Below are 26,317 nucleotides of genomic sequence, written 5' to 3' on the forward strand. Positions count from 1 at the left end.
CCGTCTTGGTTTTCCCAAAAACTGTTAAGAGCTGGTTTTTTTCCTCAAGCATTTAGGCCAAGATGCAGAGTTCTTTCTCCATTTTTCCCCTTACATTTTAACAAATAAAATCCATTAAACTGGAGGAAATGTATCTTGATTAGTAGCATTATAAACGGTCCAGAAGCATCTTGGTGTTCCATTGAGGATTATTTCTTCTGTTAAATCTTACTACACTTTCCATTAAAAAAATTTAAAGATTCAGATATATTAAACAATTCAGCATTGTAGAGGGAATGGGAAAACATTGTATTCAGATATGTGTTTTATATCTTTTTCTGAATAAGAATATATTTTGATGTTATTTTATGACTTAATTGGAAATAGAGCTATTTCCAATCCTGGTCTTGACAAAATATCATCATTTGTCTTTACAAGTGATTATATATTATTGTTTCTCTTCTTTTGAAAAATATGAGTGGTGTACTTTGAAACTATAAACCAAAATGGAATATACTGCAGTTAATAAATTTAACTTCTTTTTTTCTTCTTAGGGTGGTCATTTGCACAGCGTCAAGTCACTGTTCAAGAAGGGCCTCTATACCGCACAGAAAATTCTCACATCACCATTTGGTGCAAGGTCAGCGGTTATCAAGGACCATCACAACAGAATTTTCAGTGGTCCATATATCTTCCATCTTCTCCAGAAAGGGAAGTACAGATTGTCAGCACCATGGACCCATCCTTCCCTTATGCAATCTATACTCAACGTGTTAGGAGTGGAGAAATCTATGTGGAGAGAGTTGAAGGGGATTATGTTCTGCTGCACATAAGACAGCTCCAAGACAGGGATGCTGGCGAGTATGAATGTCATACTCCAACCACTGATGAAAGATATTTTGGAAGCTACAGTGCCAAGATGAAGCTAATTGGTAAAGTACATTGTGCTATTTTGACAGAAAAATAGAGTATAATTATAAATTGTTGAGAATGGTGGTTTGGGTGTATTTTATGATGTGTTAAGTTTCATAAATTAGAGCTAGAAGAAAAAAATAAGCTGCAAAATGAAGTATGTTACTGGCATAGATTTGGGCAAATAAGCTTACATTTAGTTCTAATGAGAACAGGATTTTATAGATTGACAAAGTTGCCAATACAGACGGAGGTCAAGAACCATTTTTAAGTAAGATTGTACTCCTTTGGAAGAGACCAAGCCCAAAGATTTTCCTTAAAAATGTGCATAGTTGGTGTGATTCAAAGTTTTATCTTAGCACGTACATCTTTCTGATAAGCATTGGCCAATACTTCAGATTCCAAAAGATGTTTCAGAGTGCATTGGAGAGGAAATGTAGTAGTATCTTTCTGTGACACACATACATTTTAATTTTTTACTAATTGATGAAAGACAAAAAATTACAGCATGATACTGATACTGATTAAAATGTTACCAAAATATGACCTCCAAGGTCCCTTCCAACTACTACTACTACTACTACTACTACTATTATTATTACTATTATTATTATTATTATTATTATTATTATTGTTACAAATTAACAAAAACATTTATAATAACCATAGCTAACAATTAAAATTAATTAAATTTTTAAAGCTTATTCATTCTGGAATATTACATCATGTTATCATTTTTAGAATAGACAGACTTTAAGTGGCTACTTTAAGATGTTGCCATGTATGCATCATCCTGTCCTCAGAGCATTTTGGGGGGCGAGATCCATGACTCTGTTCAGCCTATGGTTCTAGTAATATATTAGCACGTTTAGGGTGGTATCTCACCCTAAACATCTTGAATATTCTCTCTCTCAAAGATTAATATATTCCATTAAAATAAAATTAATTGCAAATTATATTAATTTAACTGTAACTAAATTTATTCTGTAACTTTATTTTTCAAAAAAAATACCATAGCTGAGATAATGTTTTGTTTGATGATCACAAAGCAATTTGTACAGTGTAGCATATTTAAAATAACTCTAATTACTTGAAGGTACTTTGATACTGTATTAATAACTTATTATATATAACGGTCAAAAGTTTAGTAAAATGACAAAGAAACAAGAAAAATAGATAAAGTTCATGATCTTGAAGAAAGGTTCATGATTTACCAAACCCAGGGTCTTTAAATTTGGTGTGAATGATCGAAGACTTATACCTTCAGTCATCTGATTGGGTTTTTATGAGTACTACTATAAGTGAAGCTGGTTCAGTGAAGAAGAGGGATTTTACAGAGGTGTTGCTATATTGTGAAAACCTTCATTAAGAAATAGCTTCTGTTGCTTCCTTGTTTTTTTTATTGACTTATAAAAATCTGCATTGATTTTAAAATCCTATTGATATTTTAAGATAACAGGAATGCCAGTCTATAATAATCAATAATCATGAGGAGACTGGTCATACCCTTTCAGACTGACAAGGTGTTATTTATTAATTATTACTTATTAAACAATGTATATGGCTGCGCAATTCACAAATGGTGACAAGGGCAGATTAATGCATTAAAAACCATAACATAAAACCTTGCACATACACGACATTAGCCATTTGATTGGCTCTATATCAGCGTGTGGTCCCCAGGCCTGCAGACAGAACTATGTCTTCAGGCTTTACAGAAAAGTGACAAGGTGGCATCCAATTTTATCTCTGGGGGAATGATATTCCATAGGGAAAGGGCCACAACTGAGAAGGCCCTTTTTCTTGATCCCACCAGGTATGTGTACCACCTTAATGGATAAGGCCCACAACATGCCTTTCCTTCCTGCCCTTGGTGGATCACGTAGATATCATTTTGGAGAGGCAGTCTTTCAAATAACTTGACCCCAAGCAATGTAGGATTTTAAAGGTAATAACATTAAAGCTAATACCTTTAAATTAACATTGTTACTATAGTTTGAAAAGATGCTACTAGGCTCTTCATATTTGATTTCTTTTAGTTTATAAACATCTCTAAACATGTAAAAAAAGTATTAAGAATGTACATGTTGCATGAATATAACAGATAATATGTTTTTATTACAATGCATGATGAGATAAAACAGAACATACAATTTTTTGAAGATGATGTGTTTTGTGGTTTAGCTGATGGATTTTTTTGTCATGAAGTTCCTTAAGATACCAGATTGTTGTCTTCTGGTATCATTTGTTTCATTTTACATGTAAGATACATTTTACATTTTTACAGGAAAGGTAACGTTTCAGAGAGGTTTTTGCATTACTAAAACTAAGTTAATAGTAGCCACCACCAAGCGCACTCTTAAGCGATCAAAGTATTGCCAGTTTCTGCTGTTATGTTTCAAAAAATCTTGCTAAGAAAGCTGCAGGAACTTTTTCCATAGTTACTGGGAATAAAAGAAAAAACCAAAACACCTGATTCAGAAACCAATATGAAAACAATTGCAAATCAAAATAAATTTACAGAAATACTTTGGAAGGATGAGATTTTAATTTTAGAGGTTTACATAAGTTAGCTGCGGAGATGAAAGCAAATAAAAACATTTTAAAATAATTACACAAATACATTACAAAAATATCTTTAAGGGTGACTTTCAAATGTAAGACTATGGCCTCCCACTTCAGAGACAACAAGAGAATGATGCTATCTTTTATTTTGGTTTTGTAATCATATCATTTTCTGGTTTTATCAGCCTGGAAGGGGAAACTTTGCAAAGTTTAGCTAACTAACATGTAGAGAACTCATTTACTATTCCTACTTCAGGATTGTGCACATTTATATAAATACATCTTGAAGCTTATTAATCATGATGTCCAAACTCACAACTTATCAATCTATACTGTACCATAATGTCACTAATTGAACAGTCACTAATTAAAGATGGAGTCACAAGAAAACTAAGCCTGATTTTTAAAAATCTGAATTCATTTTTTAATCCATCCTGAAAATGTTGCTTAGAACAGGGCTTTTCAACCAGTGGTACGGGTACCACCTGTGGTACATTGGAATCTGGCAGGTGGTACGCGACCATCCTAGAAAAAGTGGTAGCGGGATAGGGGAATGAGCTGAACCAGTGGCAGCACCGCACACGCCTGAGCGAGAAACGGCTGGAGCTGCAGGGCTGTCAGGGCTCAGTGGAAGTGCCAGGATCAGTGCCGCTTTCCAGCTGATCAGCTCTTCTTCTGGGCCGTCACGGCTCAGCGGAAGCGCAAGGATCAGCGACAGGCTCCAGCTGGAAAGCAGCACTGATCCTGGCGCTTCTGAGGCCAGAAGAAGCACCGATCAGCTGGAATGTTGTAGCATCTTCAGTGTCTTGTGATTTACATTCAGATGTTTGGCAACTGATTCATATTTATGACGGTCATGGTGTCCCAGGGTCATGTGAAGTGACCAAAACTTGCTGCAACCACCCAGCAGACGGGGGGGGAATAAAAACCAAACACCCCCCCACCCCACCCCCACTGCCAATCCTCAACAGAAATGCTCACAACAATGAAAACCACAGACAGGAGGAAGAGCGCCTGCCGGGTGGGCAGGCAGGTGTCTTGCTCGGCTGTGGCTTGGGGGGCACTTTTTTCAGTGCCATTGTAACTTCGAACAGTCACTAAGCGAACTGTTGTAAGTCCAGGACTGCCTGTACTTCATCACGTTTTTCCTTTTTTTTTTTTTTTTTTTTTTTNCATCGTATAAATTTTATTGAGATTAATGAACTTCCATGAAACTATGACATAATTATTGAATAATATATATTGCCAGTTTTCAAATCATTTTACTGTTTCTTTGTTCTTTTTATCTATTTCAAGTACTAGAACTTCTTTCCAAGTACTAAATGGTTTGGGTCCCAGAAATTTAAACCACACTTACTAGCTTCTGAATATGGTTCAGTCATCTGATTGGGTTTTTATGAGTACTACTATAAGTGAAGCTGGTTCAGTGAAGAAGAGGGATTTTACAGAGGTGTTGCTATATTGCGAAAACCTTCATTAAGAAATCGCTTCTGTTGCTTACTTGTTTTTTTTATTGACTTATAAAAATCTGCATTGATTTTAAAATCCTCTTGATATTTTAAGATAACAGGAATGCCAGTCTATAATAATCAATAATCATGAGGAGACTGGTCATACCCTTTCAGACTGACAAGGTGTTATTTATTAATTATTACTTATTAAACAATGTATATGGCTGCCCAATTCACACATGGTGACTCAAGGGAAGATTAATGCATTAAAAACCATAACATAAAACCTCACACATACACGACATTAGCCATTTGATTGGCTCTATATCAGCGTGTGGTCCCCAGGCCCGCAGACAGAACTATGTCTTCAGGCTTTACAGAAAAGTGACAAGGTGGCATCCAATTTTATCTCTGGGGGAATGATATTCCATAGGGAAAGGGCCACAACTGAGAAGGCCCTTTTTCTTGATCCCACCAGGTATGTGTACCACCTTAATGGATAAGGCCCACAACATGCCTTTCCTTCCTGCCCTTGGTGGATCACGTAGATATAATTTTGGAGAGGCAGTCTTTCAAATAACTTGACCCCAAGCAATGTAGGATTTTAAAGGTAATAACATTAAAGCTAATATCTTTAAATTAACATTGTTACTATAGTTTGAAAAGATGCTACTAGGCTCTTCATATTTGATTTCTTTTAGTTTATAAACATCTCTAAACATGTAAAAAAAGTATTAAGAATGTACATGTTGCATGAATATAACAGATAATATGTTTTTATTACAATGCATGACGAGATAAAACAGAACATACAATTTTTTGAAGAGGATGTGTTTTGTGGTTAGCTGATGGATTTTTTTCTCATGAAGTTCCTTAAGATACCAGATTGTTGTCTTCTGGTATCATTTGTTTCATTTTACATGTAAGATACATTTTACATTTTTACAGGAAAGGTAACGTTTCAGAGAGGTTTTTGCATTACTAAAACTAAGTTAATAGTAGCCACCACCAAGCGCACTCTTAAGCGATCAAAGTATTGCCAGTTTCTGCTGTTATGTTTCAAAAAATCTTGCTAAGAAAGCTGCAGGAACTTTTTCCATAGTTACCGGGAATAAAAGAAAAAACCAAAACATCTGATTCAAAAACCAATATGAAAACAATTGCAAATCAAAATAAATTTACAGAAATACTTTGGAAGGATGAGATTTTAATTTTAGAGGTTTACATAAGTTAGCTGCGGAGATGAAAGCAAATAGAAACATTTTAAAATAATTACACAAATACATTACAAAAATATCTTTAAGGGTGACTTTCAAATGTAAGACTATGGCCTCCCACTTCAGAGACAACAAGAGAATGATGCTATCTTTTATTTTGGTTTCGTAATCATATCATTTTCTGGTTTTATCAGCCTGGAAGGGGAAACTTTGCAAAGCTTAGCTAACTAACATGTAGAGAACTCATTTACTATTCCTACTTCAGGATTGTGCACATTTATATAAATACATCTTGAAGCTTATTAATCATGATGTCCAAACTCACAGGTTATCAATCTATACTGTACCATAATGTCACTAATTGAACAGTCACTAATTAAAGATGGAGTCACAAGAAAACTAAGCCTGATTTTTAAAAATCTGAATTCATTTTTTAATCCATCCTAAAAATGTTGCTTAGAACACCCAATACAAATGTTATCTCAGTTTGCAGTTAGGATTTTGATGCTTTGTTTTTTCAACTGGCATTGAATAACATACTAAAAACGTGAGAAATATAGGTGAGTTACTATTTTTCCAAGAAGTGAAACAAAATTTTCATCAAGTTATGAATTTTTTATCATCACATTAGTCCAACTGCACTTATTTGGCTTCAGACTAGTCCTAGGAAATATGGAGTAGAGGGAATTTTTATTGTTTCTGAGTGCTATGAAATGTGTGTAAAGAATGTATAAAATGGATTGTACTACTTAGCCTACATAATGAGCATTAATGGATCATTTTGTCATTGTTTGCTGTTATTTTAAAGAAGTAATCTTTGGAGCGCTCATACTAATGTTTATAATACTGGAAAAGCAAAAATAAGTTGATGCTATTTGTTTTAACAAAAAAATTCTTGAAATAATATTAATGAAGCATCTATAACGGGGGTGTCAAACTGCCGGCCCACGGGCCAGATGCATTATCCGGAAGCCATGCCCGCCCATTGCTGGCAATGGCAAAATCGTCCCGATACGTTGCGCGACGTCATGTGAAGTCGCGAGTTTGACATGTCTGATCTATAACTATTGGAACGATCAATGCTACCATACTGATGCACAGAATAGCTTTAAGGGGAGGTTAATTTGCTTCCATGTAGAAATATTGATAGGAAAATTACTTTTAGAATTACTAGAAAAGTGAACCAATAATGGCTTAAAACAATTTTAATGACAACCAAACAAATAAAATAGAATGAGTATAATTCAGGGGTCAGTTAAGTAGGACTGTGTCATTATCATTAACAGGAAATGCTGAAAATGGCGTAGTACAACTAAGATTGATAACTAGTATATTCTTTGTGTGTTCCTAAAAAGTCATCAAAGATATTGGTTGATAAGTCTTGATAGGCAATAAAATTCATCAGTTAACAATTGTAGTGTGTAAAAAACTAGACTTTGGAATTGCAGTTTGATAAAGTGCACAAATTAATGAATACACTTAGAAAAGGGGAAAAAATAGAAATATTCCATGTTTATGAAATAAAGACAAAGCATATGGATGTAATAGATACAGCTAGTCCTTGACTTAACAATCACAATTGAGCCCAAAATATTGTTGCTAAGCTAGACAGTGAGTTTTGCCCCATTTTTACGACCTTCCTTGGCACATTTGTTAAGTTAGTAACATGGTTGTAAAGTAAATCTGGCTTCCCCATTGACTTAGTCAAAGGTTGCAAACGTTGATCACATGACCCTGGGATACTAAACTGTCATAAATATCAGTCAGTTGGCAGGAGTCTGAATTTTGATCATGTGACCATGGGGATGCTGCAACCATTGTAAGTGTGAAAAACGATCATGTCACTTTTTTCTGTACCATTGTAACTTTGAACTGTTGTAAGTCAAGGACTAACTGTAAGAACGAAGGTGATCCATTGCTGTGCGTGAGCATGGAAATGAAGTTGTAGGTTTAATTATAAATAAAATGACATTTGATTGACGTCAGATGGGCTGGAGAGGGACAGCCAAAGAGCCAGAAGTTGCCCAGAGGCTGTAAAATGCCAAGGTCTGATCTGTAGTGTTACAGATACTTTGGAAAATAGAAAATTGTAGGTGGGTGTTAGTTGCATGCATATGCTAGTGAACATAATAATGGTAACAATGAAAGTACTGTACAACATTCTGAATGAATGCAGAAAAAATGTTATTCTGTTAGTAATATAAATGGATGAGAGGGAATGGGACAATAAAGTGCAGAAAATGATTAGGCTGCTCAGAGATTCAGAATGAGTTAGATTGACGATTGGTGAGTATTAGGCTATAAAAGTCTATTTCAATTACATGATTAATTGTAAGTCTGTTTCTATGTGATACAGCAGAGGAATCAGTTTGGATGTGTCAAGAGTTGATTCTGAGAAACAGGATAAGGTACAAGAAGTAGAATGAGAGTAAAACAATTGCAGGAAGGGAAAGCACTGTATGAAAAAGTATTAGAAGATAGGCCAATATTTCCATGCTAATCAGATTGATTAGTACCAAAGTACATTGTTTGGAACTTTGAACAAGGCATTATATTTAACTGAATTACCTGGAATAGAATTTGCAAAAGCATAAGCTGGTTTCTTTGGTAGCCATCAGGCTGAAATGACTGTTATTTTAGTTTTCCATTAATTTCATTCTAAATGCTGTAGCAATGCTTAAGATGGCCTAAAGCTGTCAGCAACCTAATCTATCCTGTCAGACTTGGAATATTCAGTAATTAGAAAATTAATATGAGATGTCCTTGGTGCTCTCTGACATTGTTTTCTTGCAAGCGTTTCATTACCCAAACTAGGTAACGTCATCAATGCTAGAAAATGTAATTCTCACCAGTCCCAGAATATTTTAAATAATAATTGTAACTATGAAAGTTCCTCTAATTCTGGAAAACAACTGTGTCATTAACTTGAGGCTTGGCAGTATAGCATATACTTAGGAGAAAGTTAATTACTTTTGCTTAGAGTCAAACTATACCAAACATAAGTTCCCCAAATTGTAACCTACCTATTCAATAACAAATAAGCATAAAAAAATGAAAAAATGAACATGCTGATGCCAATTTGATCTTTTTTGAATGAACAAGGATTTCAAAGAATTTGAAACTGTTATTAAATGAAATGAAAAGAAGGAAAAGAATAAACTTAACATTGCAGTCATAGGAAATAGTCATAGACAAGGCAATATGGAAATAGTCATAGAAATGAATAGAATAGAGCTGGAAGGAGGTCTTCTAGTCCAGCCCCTTGCTCAAGCAGGAGAACCTATACCATCTCAGATAAGTGGCTGTCTAGCCGTTTCTTAAAAACTTCCAGTGATGGAGCGCCCCATGATTTCTGAAGGCAAGCTGTTCCACTGGTTAATTGTCCTCACTGTTAGGAAGTATCTCCTTAATTCCAGGTTGCTTCTCTCTGTGATTAATTGCCAATCATTGTTTCTTGTCTTGCCCTCTGGTGCTTTGGAGAATAATTTGACCCTTAACCCTAACTCTAACCCTCTTCTTTGTGGCAGCCCCTCAAATACCGGAATACTGCTATCATGTCACCCCTATTTCTTTTCTTTAGACTAGCCAAATCTAAATCCTGCAGCCGTTCTTCATATATTTTAGTCTCCAGGCCTTTGATCATCTAACTTGCTCTTCTCTGAATGGCAACATTCAGTAGAGCAACATGAATATAGAAATCTCATATTTCTTTGACTTTAGGGAACTCATCTTCATTGGAGGTAACAGTGAACATTCCCCAGATTGTACTAGTTGGTGCACAATACTTTCCTAGAATTAGGTCTAGAAAGAGGCTTATGCCTTCAAGTCCTATTTTTGGATTGTTATAGTTACTCATGTTCTAATTAAGCCAATTAAATATATTTATTATTCATACTTATTTATCAGCTATTAAAAGTAAAGTTGTACACCTGGGATCCAAGTCTAAATCAAGTATACCTGCTCATATTCAGCAAACTCTTTTTAATACCATAAAAACACATATAAACATGAGAATTTCCTGACATTTCTTTACTTGTACTGTTTTATTAGTTTGAGCTCATATCCCATAATAAACATGGGGGTGCATGACATTAGCAAATCAATTGTGTTTTTAACATGCTAATAATGAACTTTTTACCTCTAGATCTTTGTCTAGACATTCTTGACCATAATTTGAGCTAAATGCCACGTTACATTTTCCTGTTCCAGTAACAGGTCCCATTGCAAAATTTTTCAATAGTTACAAAGCCACATCCTGCCAGTTAGACAAACACTTCTTACAGATGAAACATTTGTGGTCAGTCCCTTCGCTCTTTGCTAGAGATGCTAAAGCAGATGCTGACTGATAAGTAATTTCAGCAAAAGGACAGATACAAGGAGTACCCCTGGTGGAAGCTAATTCATGGCTGCAAAAGTTTGCTAATGGTAGTTTGCTAATTGTTTGCTATTAATTAATAGACCTGGCCCTCAGCTTTGCTTAGTAAAACTTACTCTGAGTAACTCCAGTACCAGGCTATGTCTTTGAAAAATCCCTCGCTCCAATCAGAGAGATGGAAATTATATACAACTTTGTGTATGGGGGCATGATATAATGTAACATCTGTATCTCTCTATTTTAAGAGAGAGATAGGAAAATGGACTAAATACCCAGTTCTGATAGCCAAATGGATGACCTTAAGAATATGAATTATTAATAAAGAAAATAATATTTATGGGCCTTTGTGTACTTTTTAATATTATTTATGTAAATAAGGAATATAAGCAGAGTAATTTGACTGGGGAACATATAAAGTTAATAAACACTTGAATAAATAAAACAAAAGTACAACTTTTAAAATATAAAACCTCATGCAACTCTCAAATTGACCGAAACTGCACAAATTTTACTTACGGTATATAATTCAAGTGATATAAATGGGCATTTTACATAATTACAAGTTCCACACCACTTATTGTAGTGGAAATTTGTCCTGTAAAATTATGAATGTATGCTCTCTTTGTCTTTCTTGGGGTTGTGGGAGTGGATTTATATTCTGAAAATGTGTTTACATTGTACAGAGTTTAAATAGCATTGGCATGAAGAGAAATAAAGAGTTTTGGTTCATACTGGTAGGAATGGGTTTCTTTGAATCCTTGTGTCATGGAAAGATATCTAACACCATTTCCCTTAGTTTTTTTATTAGCAGATATATCTGACCTGAAAGGAATAGCAAAATCTATAATCATGTTTCTAGGTAACCAGTATCAGGGGCTGTCTAGAAAAGTAGTGTTTGCAAAATCTGTATGCTTTGCCTTACCTCCTCCCTTTTGTAATATTAAAGGCAGGAGAAAGGAAAATTATTGATGTTATTTATCTGTGTACAAAGAACGGAGTGATCATGGTGTAAGTATACTCAGCATACTGCTAAATTCTCTGTCTTAAAAGTAGCAGAGTAAATGATTTTGTGCACTATATTCATTTACTCACTCAAATGGCTAAATGGAATCCAACTAAATGATTTTCTTCATCCAAATTCCTTTGCTTTGATTCTTGTTTTGTTGAAACTGCATATAATACTTAAGTACACCAGACATTTTGCTGAAAGTATATGGCTTGCTACAGCAGTTGTAAGCAATGATCCATCTAGTTCTAGTAGTTTAATGTTTTAGCTGATATTGGTTCAGAGAAATGCATGAAATTGCCCCACAACAGAGAAAGCAAAAATATCTTTTACAATTTTAAGGATTAGAAATTGTTATGTTATTGCCAAATGTATTTCTCTGTTTATTCAGTTCTGTTTTCTTGATTGTCTAATAACACAAAGTATACATGATATTTTATGGATGTGGAGACAGGATAATTCTAGTAGGTAATGCTCAATTAAGATGTGTTTTCTCTTCATGTCCTTAATTTGCATACCTTATTCTACTGTTGCCTAATCTGGTAGCCTACAGGTGCATTGTACACTGTAATTGCCAACATTTCCAGTCAACTTAGTTTTTAGGTCCATCATTCGTTGCTTAACTGATCTAAGACAAACATAGTTACAGTATTTATCTTTCAATAAAGTGTGTCACCTGGTATATATCTAATGTTGAACTGTATGTGTTTTTTCTATTGTATTGTGCAATATTCCTCTATTGTTTTACATAAATTATCAGGAAGCCACAGAACAGTCTTTTCCAACTTGGTGCCCTCCCACTGTATTGGATCTACTCACAGAATAGTTCATCTGGATAGCCAGAGCAGAACCTTAGAGCCTGAAGTCAGAGAAGTAAAGAGTGTTACTCCTTGATATGCAGTATTGTACTTTCTTTATTTTAGAAGTACTCTACAGTTGCTGAACTTTTATTATTTATTATTTCTGGCTTTCAGCAACAATAATACAACCACAGCTAACTTAGCTAAACAAGTGTAATGCAGGGCTAAAGTAATATGTTCTTTGAATACTAATTTCAATATGATTACTTAAAACTTTCACATGCTATGTGAAGTTCTCATAGTGTTTCTTCTTCTACACTTTTGGTAGTCAAAGGGGAGGCAAAAAGTAGTTAATCTCTTCTCCTTTCCTTGTCTTAATGAGGGTTGCAGTGGTTTGGTATCCCTCTGTATCTCTTTCTGGAAAATCCTGTTGTTCATGCAAGTTATGCAGGAATAATGCCTTGTCTGAACCCAAAAAGAAAATAGGGTCATGCAGGCTTTTTGGTTCAGTGCCTCAGTAAACAGTGTTAAGTGGGAAAGATGAAAACCATAAGTGCAGCTGGTAACATAGAGCACCCATCCTTACCTTAGCAATTGCACCATAATTCTGAAGCAGCCTATAATTCCTCTTGTTTCAACCAGATGCGTTTTGGATAAACTTTAGGAAAGAAAGATACCGTTATTCAATTACCCAGTGAAAGCATCCATTTCTTATCTTTGCCATTCTCCTGATGTTCCTATTCTTTTCTACTCTTATCTGTATTCCACTATTTTTCACTCCGGGATTCAGGTCTCCATGGAACTGGCTGGCTATCCTACTTTATCTGCTGTGTTTGGTGAATAGATCAGCTTTGGCAGAGCTAATACCACAGTTTATTTTGGCAATCATGATGAACTTCTCCATGGTTGTAGGAAACATTAGAGCTCTCGATGCCCCTGCTTTATATTGGAAGAGACCATGGGGATATGTAGCTAAGGTGGGCCCTACCATTGGGCAAAAAGTTAGGTAGATGCTCTGGGGGCAGATGATAGGGGCAATAATAGATGCATGACAGAGTTATATTTTGCAACTTGCTATTTCATCTTCTAAACTATTTAACTACTTTTTCTGTTATTGCTGTTGAAATAAAAATAAATTGCCATGCTAGATAGCACTGAAATGCCATGTTATCTTTTGTTTTAGTAGCAAAATGTGTATGCTCCACAGAACAAATTGTGTGCAGTAGGTGTAGTAAATTATAGGTCATCATAGAAACCACAGAACAACTTCTTTTATAAAACTGTTAGTTTTATACAATGACAAAAAATTCCACCATGATTATAAAAACATTCCTTTAGCATAGCTGTTAATAATTTCATCAAAAAAGTGTGAACAATATTAGAATCTTTATTTCTTTATTAGAACCTGCTTATACTCCTATTAGATAAATACCACCTGAGGATTGAGAGAAGATATTCAGAAGGCCTACATGTACTGTCTTTTAATTCATTGCAATCTAGTGTTTCTTAAATATTTAGGCTGTAAATCTTCTAACTATTTAGGTTAAAGGATGCCCCTGAAATTAAATCTTCCTTCCTTCCTTCCTTCCTTCCTTCCTTCCTTCCTTCCTTCCTTCCTTCCTTCCTTCCTTCCTTCCTTCCTTCCTTCCTTCCTTCCTTTCTTTCTTTCTTTCTTTCTTTTTTGTAGTAGCATGTGAGGTCTTAATCCTACATGTTACAGACGAGAAATCAGCATGCAGAAGCTTTTCCTGCATCCTCTAGATTTCTGATCTTGAAAATAATGCTATAAAAATTACTCAGTTACAAATATTACTATCTCAGTTACTGATACCATAGACACATTGGCCAGGCACTTGTATGCTTATACTTGTGGGTTTTTTTTTTCATTTTATGCACTTGTTTGTGTAGTCTTATTTCAGTCATGTCAAACACAAGGCCCGGGGGCAGGATGCGGCCCGCGAAGTGGTTTCATGTGGCCCGCAAAGCTATCCTGGAAACAGTGAGGGCCGGGAGCCAATGTACAATTTTGTGGTGGCCATCTATGCTGAAACGCATTCAGTCTTAGCTCCACAAGGCCGTCTGGAAAGAGCGAGGAACCAGCCCTTGCCGCGCCGGCTCCATCTCCTAGGTGCATGCTGGGGAGGTGTCACCCTTTGTGAGGAATGAAGAAATGCACCATCGCCTGGAAGTGGCAGCAAATGGTCCTTGCCTACTTCACATATCCAGCTTGATGGGCTCTGGCGGAGGGGTTTCGGCAGGCAGTGGGGCGCTCTCCTCACAGTGCCGAGAGGCTGAGCCAGGTGGTGCAAATCCCAAAAGAAACGCGAGGCTGCCCAGCTGCCAGCCTGCCCGGTTTCAGCAGGCAGCGGGGCGCTCTCCTCACAGTGCCAAGAGCTGAACCAGGTGGCGCAAATCTGATGAGAAGTGCAATGCTGCCTAGCCCTCAGCCTGCCCAGTTTCAGCAGGCAGCAAGGTGCAAAGCTGGCGAGCTTCGCACCGCCTGGCTCAACCTCTCGGTGCTGTGAGGAAAGCGCCCCTCCGCCTGCCAAAATTGGGCAGGCTGGGGGCTGGGCAGCATCATGCTTCTTTTCAGATTCGCGCCGCCTGGCTCAGCCTCGGCGCTGTGAGGAGAGTGCCTCGCTGCCTGCCGAAACCGGGCAGGCTGGGGACTGGATGGCATTGCGCAGGTAACGTTGACTCTCACGCTACTCATGGCATCCCCTCCCCCAGAGCCCACCAGACCAGATATGTGAAGTCGGTGAGAGCCATGTGCTGGTCACTTCCAGCCGATGGTGCATTTCTTAATTCCTCACGAAGGGTGACACCTCCCCAGCTGCGTTTCTTGCCTGTTTTTCTCCCTCCCTCATCTCAGATATTTTCCCACCACTCTGTACTTAGGAAGGAAAGAAGGAAAGAAGGAAAGGAGAGGGAGGGTCTGAGGGAAGTCCTGCCTTAGTCCTGCCCTGCTGCCCTTTCACCATCCCCTTCCCCCCTCCTCCTGGCCTATCCTGGGGGTCTCCCATCCTATTGCAAGGAAGCTTTGGATACAAAGCCGGGTCCCATGGAGACGGAATGGGCCTCCCTCTGACTTTGCCCTCGTACCCATCATGAGCAACCTGGGTAAGGAGAGCAAGCACAACAGCAGCAGCAGCCTTGAGGTGGAGGTAAGTGCAGCTAGGTGCCCCCTTGGGAAAGTGGGACTGGGCTTGGTGCCACGGGTGCTCGAGGGCCAGGCTGGGCATTTGACTTCTGCTGTCCAGGGCTCCGGGCAGCCTGCACCACCATCGAGCCCCCCCCGCATGGCCTGCGAGGAAGACTGAGGCTCCTCCAGTGGACCATGCCTTGGTACTTGCCCTGGTCCCAGCCCTTCTGCCAGAGAACCTCAGATCGGTCCCACTCCTGCCCAGGCCCCCACAGGCACCATTGACGCGAATGATGTAGAGCTGGCCACGCCCACCTAGTAGGCCATACCCATTCCATCCACGCCCACCCAGTAGGCCGCACCCACCCTGGCCACACCCACCCGGCCCCTCGAGGGCAACCGCAATGCTCATGCGGCCCTCAGTGAAATTGAGTTTGACACCCTTGTCTTATTTAGTTGTGTTTTTTGTGTATTTTTCTTTTTTAAAGTTTGTATTTTAATGTTGTGAATAAAATAAAAAATGATTACAAAAACAGTAATTGGATTTTGATATTTCTCTAGCTAGACAACTTTTTCCCCATGTTTTATAAAAAACATAAATTAGTGGGATTTTGTGCATAGTGAATTATAATTTAAAATTAACTTAGTTGTCATCTTGTTCTTGTAAGTGCTTTCTTCTTGCACTTTTCAAATCAGGCAGATTTACTTATATACACTTAGTAATCTCTGTTTAAAATCTGTAATTTGATCAGATTCCGAATATTGATGGAATATGAACCTTCAATAACTAAAACAGTTTTAGTCAATTGTATGTCATCATGTGAATTGTCATCTTATTTCTTTCCATGTGGCTTTGAAATTATAGGCTAGCAGGAGTAATACCTGCTCTATCTGTTTCTATTCTCATGTTCCCAATTATTCCCTGTGAACTCTATATGTAATCACAAACCCAACCAATATCCAAGCATCCCAAGGATGTACAGTATAATCCCTTGAACATAAATAAAATACAAAAGTAACTGGAAATGTGAGAGAAAAATTAGTCTGACTTCTTTTTCTCCACTTTCCCAAGCTATAATTGATGTTTGTAGTGAAGAGAACTATATAGATCTTACATAATATTATTATGTACCTTTGAGATCTTGCCCAGGAGGTCTACCACCCACATTGTTTCTCAGTGACAACAATGATTGAATTTGTGGGTAAAGATGAACACTTCTCTCATTCACTTTTGTATGTAGCTTAGGAAAATTGTATTGATAAGTCTCTCTTCAGAGAAGACATCTCCAGCAGTCCTTCAATTTGGACTACTTGTAAAAATAGTAAGGATAGCTGAAACTGACCTATCATGAAACAGGCTAAAATTGTGTTCTGTGGTATAGTGTCTACACCAGTGGTTCTCAACCTGTGGGTCGGGACCCCATTTGGGGTCGATCGACCATTTCATGGGGGCCGCCAAGCAAGGCTGTCTGCCATTTTTTGTCCGCCATTTTTTTTTTGTCTGCCATTTTTCCCCCTTTTCCGGCGGGTGCCTTACCTCCCTTGGGCTGGGCCAGCTGGTGGTCGGCCTGCTCCGTCTCTGCCGCTTGCCAGCTATGCCTCGGCCGGCGCAGGGGGCAGAACCACGCATGCGTGGCGCTCCCGGGCAGGGAAAGTCCTCGACTTACGACCGGTTTAGTCCTCGACGTACGACCGGTTTAGTCCTCGACTTACGACCGGTTGGGGTTGCGGCATTAAAAAGGTTGAGAACCACTGGTCTACACTCTGCAGAGTGGTAAGCCTTTGGATATGCTGTCTGGGAATGAAAGGAACTGGAAATTTAACACATCTTTTTCAGTAGTATTTTTCCTCTTTAATCTTCTGTACTTGTTTCTGTGTCAAGGACACATGCTTGGTAAAATAAATATGAAACCTGTTCTGAGAGGAACATATTTTTTGTAATTAAAACCAAGGTTCTTTCAGTTTAGACGTTAGTTTTGACAGGAGTTACATTGCTTTTTCAGAATAAAACACATTTTCCTAATATAATATATGAAGTGTTATAATATACTTTAAAAAAATGTGTACAGGCAAATGATTCTCTGCCATCAAACTCAGACTTTGATATCTCTCCTCTGTTCAGATCTGTGTCAGAATTTATTTATTTTTTTATTTTTGCTAAATTTAGGCAGACAAGTGAGGAGGAGGAAGCCAAGCTAAACTGTTTTTAGCTAGGACAGATCCCTGAAAGGACATAATTATAGTACAAGTTTTCTTTACCAGCAGTGACTGATTACTGTGAGATACAAGCTTTAAATACTCAATTCCTTAGTTCCCTGGAAGATATGGGACATGAAAAGAAATGTAAAATAATGAGATAGCACATGTTAGAACCATTGTTTGCAGAAGCATTAATTTGCTGCTGCATGAAACAAATATTTTTTTAGCTGGCTTCTTGTGTGTGAGAAGAAAGTGTTTCAGACAATTTGAATAGCATGTAATTTCCTTTGGGTGATAATTAATATTTCTACACTTTTTACTTCTTTGAAATTTTGGCATTCTATGTTCATCACTCTGTTTTTAAATTAAATACAAAAATGTCATTGTTTGATATTGTTGTTCTTTCTGTTGACTCTGTAAATTTAAATGACTATAGCAGGATAACAACAACAAATAATTGTTCTTAACCCAGAATAATTCATCCGGAAGGAATATAGTTCACAATGGGAATGCTAATGTTGGTAGAATTATTTGTGGTATGACTCTTGACTGAATGTATAGGACAACTGATGCAGGAAAATGGAAGGAAGGAAGGAAGGAAGGAAGGAAGGAAGGAAGGAAGGAAGGAAAGGAAGGAAGGAAGGAAGGAAGGAAGGAAAGAAAAAGAAGAAAAGAAAAGAAAGAAAGAAAAGTTTGTGAACAAAAAAGAATAAAGCTGTATTATTAGGTAATTTGGAGCAGTGCAATAGGCAGATGCCAGTCGTTGAAAAACAAGCTTGAAAACATATGCATAATCCTTCTTAGGTTAATAAAATTCTGTTTTACAAAGGTTTAAAAGAATTGTGTTGGAATTAAATCAGCCCAGTTTATGTGCAAAGTGGCTTTATTGAATATATTTAAAGGGTCAGAATTAAACCTATGATCCAATGCTTCCATATGTATCTAACATTATTAAGTATAGCTAATAAAACTGATCCCTGAATAAAGAAAGATTCCAATGGGATCAAACAATAACTTTCAAATTGAGCTTAAAAAAGAGCTAATTTCTCTACTTCTTTATTCCGTTTAATAGGGAAAATATGTAAAATATTTCCCAATAGGTAATTGTAAATTATATCTTGCTGAAATAAATTATTTAGCATTCTATAAATTTACTTAAAATCGTGTGAAGGAATAAAAATAGGAAAACAAAGCTTCCACCTGTTTAATTGTATAGATATAGACAGAAGCATACTTAGCTGCCCATCATGTCAAACAAGGTTCTGCAGGAGATACATTAGGATCTACTGAAAGATGTATATCTGGGTGTTTTGCAGTAGATTTCCATTGACTGAATTGCTTGAAATGAAAAACAAAAATACTTTGCAAGAAGTTATGAATTATGTGTGAAACAACAGAATATTGTTCTAGGTTATAAAACTAATGTCTGGATTTAGTATATGTTCAAGGGAAAGCTGTTCATTAATTTTAAATATAGCTGTAGAGTCTGATTTTATTTTGCATGTGTTCAAGGCAAGCCTTGGCCAGTTTTTTTCAAAATTAATTTAAACCTAAAAGAAAAAAAAACTTTCCTTAAATGGGCTTTTGTTCATCTTTCCTATTTGAAATGTAGTTAGTCCTTATTTTTAAGCTTAATATTCATCCATTTTTTCTTTCTTGTGTGTTTTTAATAAATAAGTAATTTTGAAACTGATATTTTGTTGCTAATTCATGTCTTGTGTGAAGTTGTAGTCAAACAACATGCCTCAAAAGGGCATGCTTCAGACTGACAACCAGATATTAGATTTAAAGTGATGTTGGGTTTCTTAAGCAGCAAAAAGAGATAGATTTAGGCAGATTTGTGTACAATTCACAAGAGAACCTTCAGATTTTGTCAGTTAAATGACATTGATCATGTCATCCAAAATCTAATTTGAAATCTTCCAGGACCTCAACTTACTTTTGGGGAGGGTTGCATTTTTGACTCTTAACAAGTACCTGCATAAGCCCCTGTACTTTTCTTGTCAAGATTTTGGAAGGGCCTGCCTTTGTGCCTGAGACGGGACTGGAACTCACCATCTCGGCGTTTCTAACCTGTTATCTTAATCACTTCACCAAAGTAGCTTTTCTATCCTACAAAATAGTTTTAAACAAATGTGTAGAACAGTGGTTCTCAACCTTTTTAATGCCGCGACCCCAACCGGTCGTAAGTCGAGGACTAAACCGGTCGTAAGTCGAGGACTAAACCGGTCGTAAGTCGAGGACTAAACATGTCGTAAGTCGAGGACTACCCAACCGGTCGTAAGTCGAGGACTTTCCCTGCCCTGGAGCGCCGCACATGCGTGGTTCCACCCTCTGCGCCAGTCAAGGCATAGCTGGCAAGCGGCAGAGATGGAGCAGGCTGACCACCAGCTGGCTCAGCCCAAGGGAGGTAAGGCACCCGCCGGAAAAGGGGAAAAAATGGCGGACAAAAAAAATGGCGGACAGCCTTGCTTGGCGACCCCCATGAAATGGTCGATCGACCCCAAATGGGGTCCCAACCCACAGGTTGAGAACCACTGGTGTAGAACTTATATTTTAATATAGGAGCAGTGTTAAGATTGAAATTCTGTCTTTGAAATACTGGAAGCATGGCAAATTATAATTTGATAGTTTACTACTCAAGGACAGATGTCTCTATCACGAATCAACATTATGCAAAGAGTAGTTTCATTATCAGTTGCTCTCTATGGCCACATATATCTTGCAATTACAATTCCTTTCATAGTAGTGTCTAGCACAGAACTTGCAAACTTTCTGTCTTCAGAGATACAGTTTTTTTCTTTGCTTCACTGCAGAAGTAGATTTAATATTTTTTCACAAAATTTAGAACTAATGAAATGCAATCTTCTTTGTTCTTTTTCAAAATTAACAAAAATTCCCTTTTTTACTGTTCTTTGCAATTGCTGTCATAAATGTGGCAAGTATTAACACTGGGAATCACAGTTACTTGTAGAAATAGTGAAAGTCAAAATAAATTCAGGATGTTTATCAGTATATATTTAAAATTTGAAAATGAATATCGAAACATTGTTCAGTTTTGTTGTGCCAGCTTTCCTTTCTTTAAAAAAACCTTGATAATAACAACCACTGTAGGAAAAAAAATTCTGTTTTATATTTTAGTAAACAGGACAAATTCTAAAATGGGCATTGGCATTTTGATGTACAAAATGGTTACTATGCTTGAGTATCACAGATGTTGTTGTTAGTTGCGAAGTCGTGTCCGACCCATCGTGACCCCATGGACAACGTTCCTCCAGGCCTTCCTGTCCTCTACCATCTTCTGGAGTCACAGATATTTATCACCAAAAAAGTGAACTAACTTTCCAGGATGTTTCTTACCATCCCATGGGTTCTCTGTGAAGCTCAAAAGTATTGCTTTGGATTAGACCTGTGCAGTCAGAAGCACCATGCCCCATTTTGCTCTTCCACTTTAAAACTTGGTTAGTATAAAAATTTCTCTTTAAATACAGGTTTCTTAAAAAGAAAAATGAGAGAAGCTGGGTGAATTCTTTCGAACAACCTTTGAAACCAATAAATGTATAATGTATAAATGTATGATTAACTCTTCTCTGCTCTTTTACACATTGAATTTTAAAAGAGAAAGTATGGTAAGGGCCATATAATTGGAGTGACTGTGTCAGAAAGGGAAATATCCGTTATACTCTTCTCTGCCCCTGTCCTCTTAAAAGCCTTCAAAATCTAGACTTCTGGTGTAAATTAAAGGAGAAGTGTTATTCCAGAAAGGGGTGAAAGATCATTCTTTTAAAAGTGGGATTGCTTTGTTTCTTTCATGCCAGGATTAGTTTTTTTTTTCAATCTCAGTGAATGCATTTTTTTAAACAGCAAAAGGGAAATAAGTGATACTGAGACATCAGTCTGCAAATCTGAAAATATTTGACTTTCAGATACAGGCTGATAGAGATGTTTACTATGAACAGATTTCCTGGTATTTTTCTCTTCTCTGTCCTGGTTTAGCTACTACCGTATGACAATAATAAGAACCATTCATATTTATACCAGGAGGGGTAGAACCTTTGGGCATTGCAGATATAATTCCCATAATCCCTGATTATTTTTGTGCTGGCTAGGACTGATGGAAATTGAAATATTGTAATATCTAGGGGCACAGATGCTTTCTCTATCCAAACTACATATTGCCTATAGGATATCAATGAATTCTGTTTTTCAGTATTAACCACATACTGACAACTTACGTACTCTAATCATATTTTTTATCACTTTCTAATATTTTTTACTCAAATTATTGAATTTTGGATAGTAGACACTTTAGTAAAAGTGTTCCAACCCCTTTCTATTGACTGAATATTCTGATTTCTCTCTTTTCTTTGTTCTAAGTACCACCTTTTAAAAAGCTACAAAAATTAAAGGCAGTAGAAGCTAAATGAGTAAATTTAATCAATATAATCAACTTTTACCAGAATTAAACACATTTATCCCTAAACTTTCTTTAAAAAGAAGCCATGTACAAATGCACAATTTTGTGGCCTTTAACAAATGGCTATTAAAATATATTAAGGTGAGCCCCCATTTAGAGAGTATTTCAAAATTCAGTTGCTATAGGAATAATTAACATGTTATTAAAATGTAATTTTGGTCTGCTCAAAATCCATGTGTGATCATCCCTATCCTTTTCCCTTTGTTTTAAAATACTCAATCACCTTGCGTATTCAATCACTCTTTACCTGTTTTTCAACTATAATTATTTCTCTTTCTTTTGATTTCTTATAGGATTCTACTATTATATCTTTTGTTTTAGTTATTCCTTTCTAAATACTTAAATATTTAATTTTATTAGATTTGTTTTACTACATTTGGAAATCTGCCCAACTGCAAAGTGTCTTTGGGTGACTTAACATAGTTAACAGAAAGAAAAAGAGAAAGATGGGGGGAAAGGAGAAAATGCATGTGTATCTAGACAAAATCAAGCAATTATTGTTGTTGTTAGTTGCGAAGTTGTGTCTGACCCATCGCGACCTCATAGACAACGTTCCTCCAGGCCTTCCTGTCCTCTACAATCTTCTGGAGTCCATTTAAGCTCACTCCTACTGCTTCAGTGACTCCATACAGCCACCTCATTCTCTGTTGTCCCCTTCTTCTATTGCCCTCAATCTTTCCCAGCATTAGGCTCTTCTCCATTGAGTCCTTCCTTCTCATTAGGTGGCCAAAGTATTTGAGTTTCAACTTCAGGATCTGGCCTTCTAAGGAGCAGTCATGGTTGATCTCCTCTAGGACTGACCGGTTTGATCGCCTTGCAGTCCAGGGGACTGGCAGGACTCTTCTCCAGCACCATAGTTCAAAGGCCTCAATTCTTTGACACTCAGTCTTTCTTATGGTCCAACTTTCACAGCCATACATTGCAACTGGGAAAACTATGGCCTTGACTACAGGTACTTTTGTTGGCAGGGTGATGTCTCTGCTTTTTAGTATGCTGTCTAGATTTGCCATAGCTTTCCTCCCCAGGAGCAAGTGTCTTTTAATTTCTTGGCTGCAGTCCCCATCTGCGGTGATCTTGGAGCCCAGGAAGATAAAATCTGTCACTACATTTCTTCCCCATCTGTTTTCCAGGAATTGAGAGGGCCGGATGCCATGATCTTGGTTTTCTTAATGTTGAGTTTCAAGCCAACTTTTGCACTCTCCTTCTTCACATGCATCAAGAGGCTCTTTAGTTCCTCTTCACTTTCTGCTTAAAAAAAAAACTGGAGAAGGAAATGGCAATCCACTCCAGTATCTTTGCCATGAAAACCCCATGGACAGTACCAAAAGGCAAATAATAATAATAATAATAATAAAGCAATAGTGTACATAAAAACTACTAGGGGGCTGATAGACAGCCTAATCCCAGGACTGGGAAATAAGCTAGTTTTTAAAGACTTTTTAAAGAACCTTTGTACAGTGGAAGCCAGGGAAATATCTGGGGGAGGAGAATGTTCTTCCAAAAAGTTCCCCAACTTTTCAGCTTTGCGGACCAGCGGGGTGTGTGTGTGTGTGATTACATTTGAGCAGCTGGCAAGTGCGTGCAGCTCCATTTGCATGAATGGAGCAAATGGAATGCACACACTCACCCACTGCTTGTGCAAGTGGGGATATGTGTGAATGTTCGCCTGCCACTTCCACGGCCTGGCAGTGGGCCACGGCTTGGGGGTTGGGGACTCCTGTTCCAAAAGACAAGTCTGATGACAGATAAGGTGTTTCCCAGGGTTTCATTAAATTCCATTGTTCAATTGAGAGGATCCGGAGCACTCTCACTCCCCTCAATTATAATGGACTTGCAGAAACTACTGGACTTGGTTTCAGTTGAGGGTAGTCCCTCAAATATTTGGACTCTATCCTATGAAACAAGAGCCAGTTTGATGTAGTGGTTAAAACTCCAGGCTAGAAATCAGAAGATTGATTTCCAATCATTGTTGCTCAACCCTTGGAAGGAAGCAATGGCATAACACTTCTGAAAATGTTGCCAAGAAAAACTGCAGGATCCAGGCAGTCACCAAAAGTCAGCACTGACTTGAAATCTCCCTCCCTCCCTCCCTCNCTCTCTCTCTCTCTTCTCTCTCTCTCTCTCTCTCTCTCTCTCACACACACACACACACACAAATCCTATGAAGGATTTTATAGATGACAGCCAGTGCGTGTATATAGTTTATCTTCAACTTACAACCTCAATTGGGCAATTTCCATTGCTAAGCAAGACAGCTGTTAAGTGAGTTTTGCCCCATTTTACGACCTTTCATGCTACAGTTGTTGTGAATCACTGCAGTTGTTACGTTAATAACATGGTTGTTAAGTGAATCTGTTTTCCCCATTAACTCTGTTTGTTAGAAGATCTCAAAAGATGATCACTTGATCCCAGGATACTGCAATATATGCTAGTTGCCAAATGTCCCAATTTTGATCAGGTGACCATAGGGATGCTGCAATGGTCAAAAGTGTGAAAATGGTCATAAGTCACTTTTTTCAGTGCCATTGTAACTTTGAACAGTCAGTAAATGAATGGTTGTGAGTCAAGGACTACCTGTACCCCAAACCAACCAGCAACCAAAGGAACCCATGCAGCAAGATGTCCATGTGTATATCAAAATACTCCTGTGGCTTCTTGCATTACTGCATTTTGGACCATCTGTACCTTCTGGGTGATTTTCAAGGGCATCTCCAGGTAGAAAGCACATTGCAATAATCCAGTGATGAGGTGATTAAGAATGGGCCGCACAAGCAGGGGGCGGTGCGCGTGTGCACGTAGCTCCACTTGTGCGAGTGGCAGGCAAACGTGCATGTGCAGCTCACCCATTGCTTAATGCAAATGGAGCTACATGCACACTCGGCCGTTGCTTGTGCATAACCATCTCCTCTCCACCACCACCCCATTGCCGCCAGTGGACCGCAAAGCCAGAAAGTTTGGGGACTATTGGTCAGAAGGACCTCCCGATTAAGAAATTGGTACAATTGGATGTAAAGCCATCCCCTTCTCCAACCACAGCTGCCACCCCCTCTTGTCACATTTGTTTCATTGAATATCTTGAATGATTTATTCCCTATGTGCCTTGACTTAATCTTTTCATCTCTTTCTGATTGAAACAAACATTACACTGATTTACATTTGCCATAATATAAAGATTTGCTTATTGTAGTCTCCTCTGTTTCACTGCCTTATATTTTGATTGTATGTTTAGAGGAAGTAACGACAGAGTAATACTGTTCTATATTTCCTCAATGATGAGGAAGAGGATGAATGATTTAATCAGTACCCAAAGACAAGATTTTTTGTGAGCTTCTTAAATTAGCAGTGGGCGTGAAGATTTTTGTTGTTTGTATGTTGCCTTTATTATTTTTACAAATAGCTCAAGGCGGTGAACATATCCAACACACCTTCCTCCTCCTGTTTTCTACACAACAACCCTGTGAGGTGAATTGGGCTAAGGGAATTGAGTGGCCCAAAGTCACTCTGCTGGCTTTCATGGCTAGATGGGACTAAACTCTCAATCTCTCACTTTCTACCCTGGTGCCTTAACCACTATATCAAACTGGCTCTCATGCTTCTAACACAGAATGAGAAAACTGTAATTGAGAATAAATATTCTCAAGATTCTTGCTATGAATTTTATTCATAATATCCAAATAATTGGAATATTTTCTTACACAATTATTATTGCTAAATCATTTTCTCTAATCAATATATTTGCTTAGTAATGTAGTCTTACTCATAAAAGAAATCCCTTCTTTTTGATTTGTTTCCAGCAATAAATAACTATATTGTGATTAAATAGTCATAACTATTTAAAATCTTCAGTAAAGATCCTAGAAAAAGGAATGAAAGACAACAATGCACCTAAAACCCCATATAAGTATAATATTTGCAGAATATGTTAAACTTAGTAAGAATAAGCTACCGTATTTATTGGCGTATAACACGCACAGGCGTATAACACGCACCTTCATTTTAAGGGAAATTTCAGGAAAAAAACTTAAAGGTGGGGCCGGGCGGCGGAGAGCTTGGCGGCAGCGGCAGCAGGAGGATGGGGAAGGGGCGTGGCTGCCCGGGCCAAAGTGGGGCCGGGTGGTGAAGGGCCGCGGCTGCCCGGGCCGAGATGGGGCCGGGCGGCGGAGAGCTTGGCGGTGGCGGCAGCGGGAGGACGGG

At 37.7% G+C, this 26,317-nt stretch overlaps 1 protein-coding gene across 1 annotated transcript in view; it reads left to right on the forward strand.

The window, feature by feature from the left end:
* Positions 1-533: 533 nt before the first annotated feature.
* IGSF3 (immunoglobulin superfamily member 3) overlaps positions 534-26,317 on the forward strand; it is a gene marked incomplete at its 5' end in the record, with an annotated part of 77,170 nt that continues 51,386 nt past the window's right edge. Inside the window, one exon of the mRNA XM_015817718.1 lies at positions 534-911. Coding sequence (XP_015673204.1) covers positions 534-911 — 378 coding nt within the window. The remainder of the gene's footprint in view (positions 912-26,317) is intronic.

This window comes from Protobothrops mucrosquamatus, unplaced genomic scaffold (assembly GCF_001527695.2).
Source record: "Protobothrops mucrosquamatus isolate PMUCROS unplaced genomic scaffold, P.Mucros_1.0 scaffold624, whole genome shotgun sequence".
NCBI classification, from domain to species: Eukaryota; Metazoa; Chordata; class Lepidosauria; order Squamata; family Viperidae; genus Protobothrops; species Protobothrops mucrosquamatus.